This window comes from Chrysemys picta, chromosome 4 (assembly GCF_011386835.1).
Source record: "Chrysemys picta bellii isolate R12L10 chromosome 4, ASM1138683v2, whole genome shotgun sequence".
Taxonomy (NCBI): domain Eukaryota; kingdom Metazoa; phylum Chordata; order Testudines; family Emydidae; genus Chrysemys; species Chrysemys picta.
Window position 1 is genome coordinate 59268177 of NC_088794.1, and position 1458 is coordinate 59269634.

The 1458-nt window shown below is 49.7% G+C and overlaps 1 protein-coding gene across 1 annotated transcript; it reads right to left on the reverse strand.

Annotated features, from left to right (window-relative positions):
• Nucleotides 1-360: 360 nt before the first annotated feature.
• LOC135983400 (transmembrane protein 217-like) lies at nucleotides 361-1458 on the reverse strand. The gene has a single exon (XM_065595056.1). It carries the CDS (start codon nucleotides 1094-1096, stop codon nucleotides 464-466), a length of 633 nt encoding a protein of 210 aa, XP_065451128.1. The 5' UTR covers nucleotides 1097-1458; the 3' UTR covers nucleotides 361-463.

Sequence of the window (1458 nt, forward strand, 5' to 3'; positions counted from 1 at the left end):
AGCACCTAAATCCCTTTTGAAAATGAGAGCTAGGCTCCTAAATGAGTTAGGTGTTTCAAGGCTGAGCACCGCAATGCCTAAATGTCTTTCAAAATCTGGCCTTATGTCAGGCTTTTCATCCCTCAAGCTTCAAGTGCCTTACATATATACTATACAGCAATATCTTTCTCTCCATTTTACGGATGAGAAAACTGAGGTAGGGGGAGATGACATGACTCCTCAAGGTCATTTGGTGACTCGGTAGCAGAACTGTGAATAGACCCAGTTCTGCTGACTCCCATGCCCTGTGGCTTCCTGATGCAAAATAAAAGCCAGGGGAAAAACCTAAAACACAAATATAAATCATGGGCTTTTGGGGTATTTATTCAGGACTTGAACTCAGAGCCTGGAAAACGCAGCAACAGCAAGAGAAACACTGAATTACACAACCGAGGAAGGAGATGGTAATGGTCTCTCATCTCCATCAGTAGGAAACACGTGAAAATTGGGCCCAACGTACTGCTCCAATACCTCTTCTCACGCCTTTCCTAGCAGGGGAGCCCAACCTAAACCTGGGCGGTTCTGACACGATCCTAGAGCTCCGCCTCATCCTGAGCGACAGCCTTCCTTGCCCTTTGCTTTCAATAATCATCAGGGCATACGTGACAACGAAGGAGAGCCAGAAACAATCCATGGGGATCCTGGTGGCCAGCCCAAACCACTCCAGGGGGCTGAGGGAAAACCAGGCTTCTTTGGAGACCTGGTAAACCAGGGCCACGATGAGGCAGTTAGCCAGGTCATAGAAGATGAACCATGCGACATAGGCGAACATGCCCATGTAGAGCCGGTTCTGGACTGAGTAGATGAGGAAGACACACACCGGGTAGGTCATGACAGCCAGCGTGATGGCTGTATAGTAGCAATACGGTAGCATCTTCCCCACTTCGGTTAAGTTGAAGGGCTTGATTTGTGCCATGTCTGTCATTGCTCGTTCCAAGTGGCCAACCTCAAAGATCAGGTAGATGTTGGTCACTAGGATCATGTAGACAGCAGCTACAGAGGCCCCGGCCTTGGGGGTCATGCCACAGAACCCCACCGGGCACAAGATGATCATCATGTTTTCTCCATAGGCAAACCGAAGGAGCGTCGCAGAATAGAAAGGCAGAAAGGCAAGCTAGGAGAGACGTTGGCGGGGCTTGTGTTAGGGATTAAGTGCAGTGAACTCAAGCCTGTGTTGGAAAAGAAAAGGATCAGGTTAAAACATCGTGGGGTGGGGACGGGAGGGGAGGGTCATCATGTGGAACGCCTAAGGAGGAGAGTTGATCAGTGTGCGCACACACACTCTGTAACCCCATCTCTCTCTCTCTCTGACACACACACTGTAACCCATGTGGCAAAGTACCTCCTTCTCCTCAGCAGGCTCAGTCCTTTTTAGCCTTGGAACCCAGGCTTGGGCAAAGCAAAACCCTGTAGGTAGCA

What these genes read in the sequence shown, in the direction of transcription:
- LOC135983400 (XM_065595056.1), bottom strand. Translation starts at nt 1,096, where the DNA reads ATGATGATCATCTTGTGCCCGGTGGGGTTCTGTGGCATGACCCCCAAG.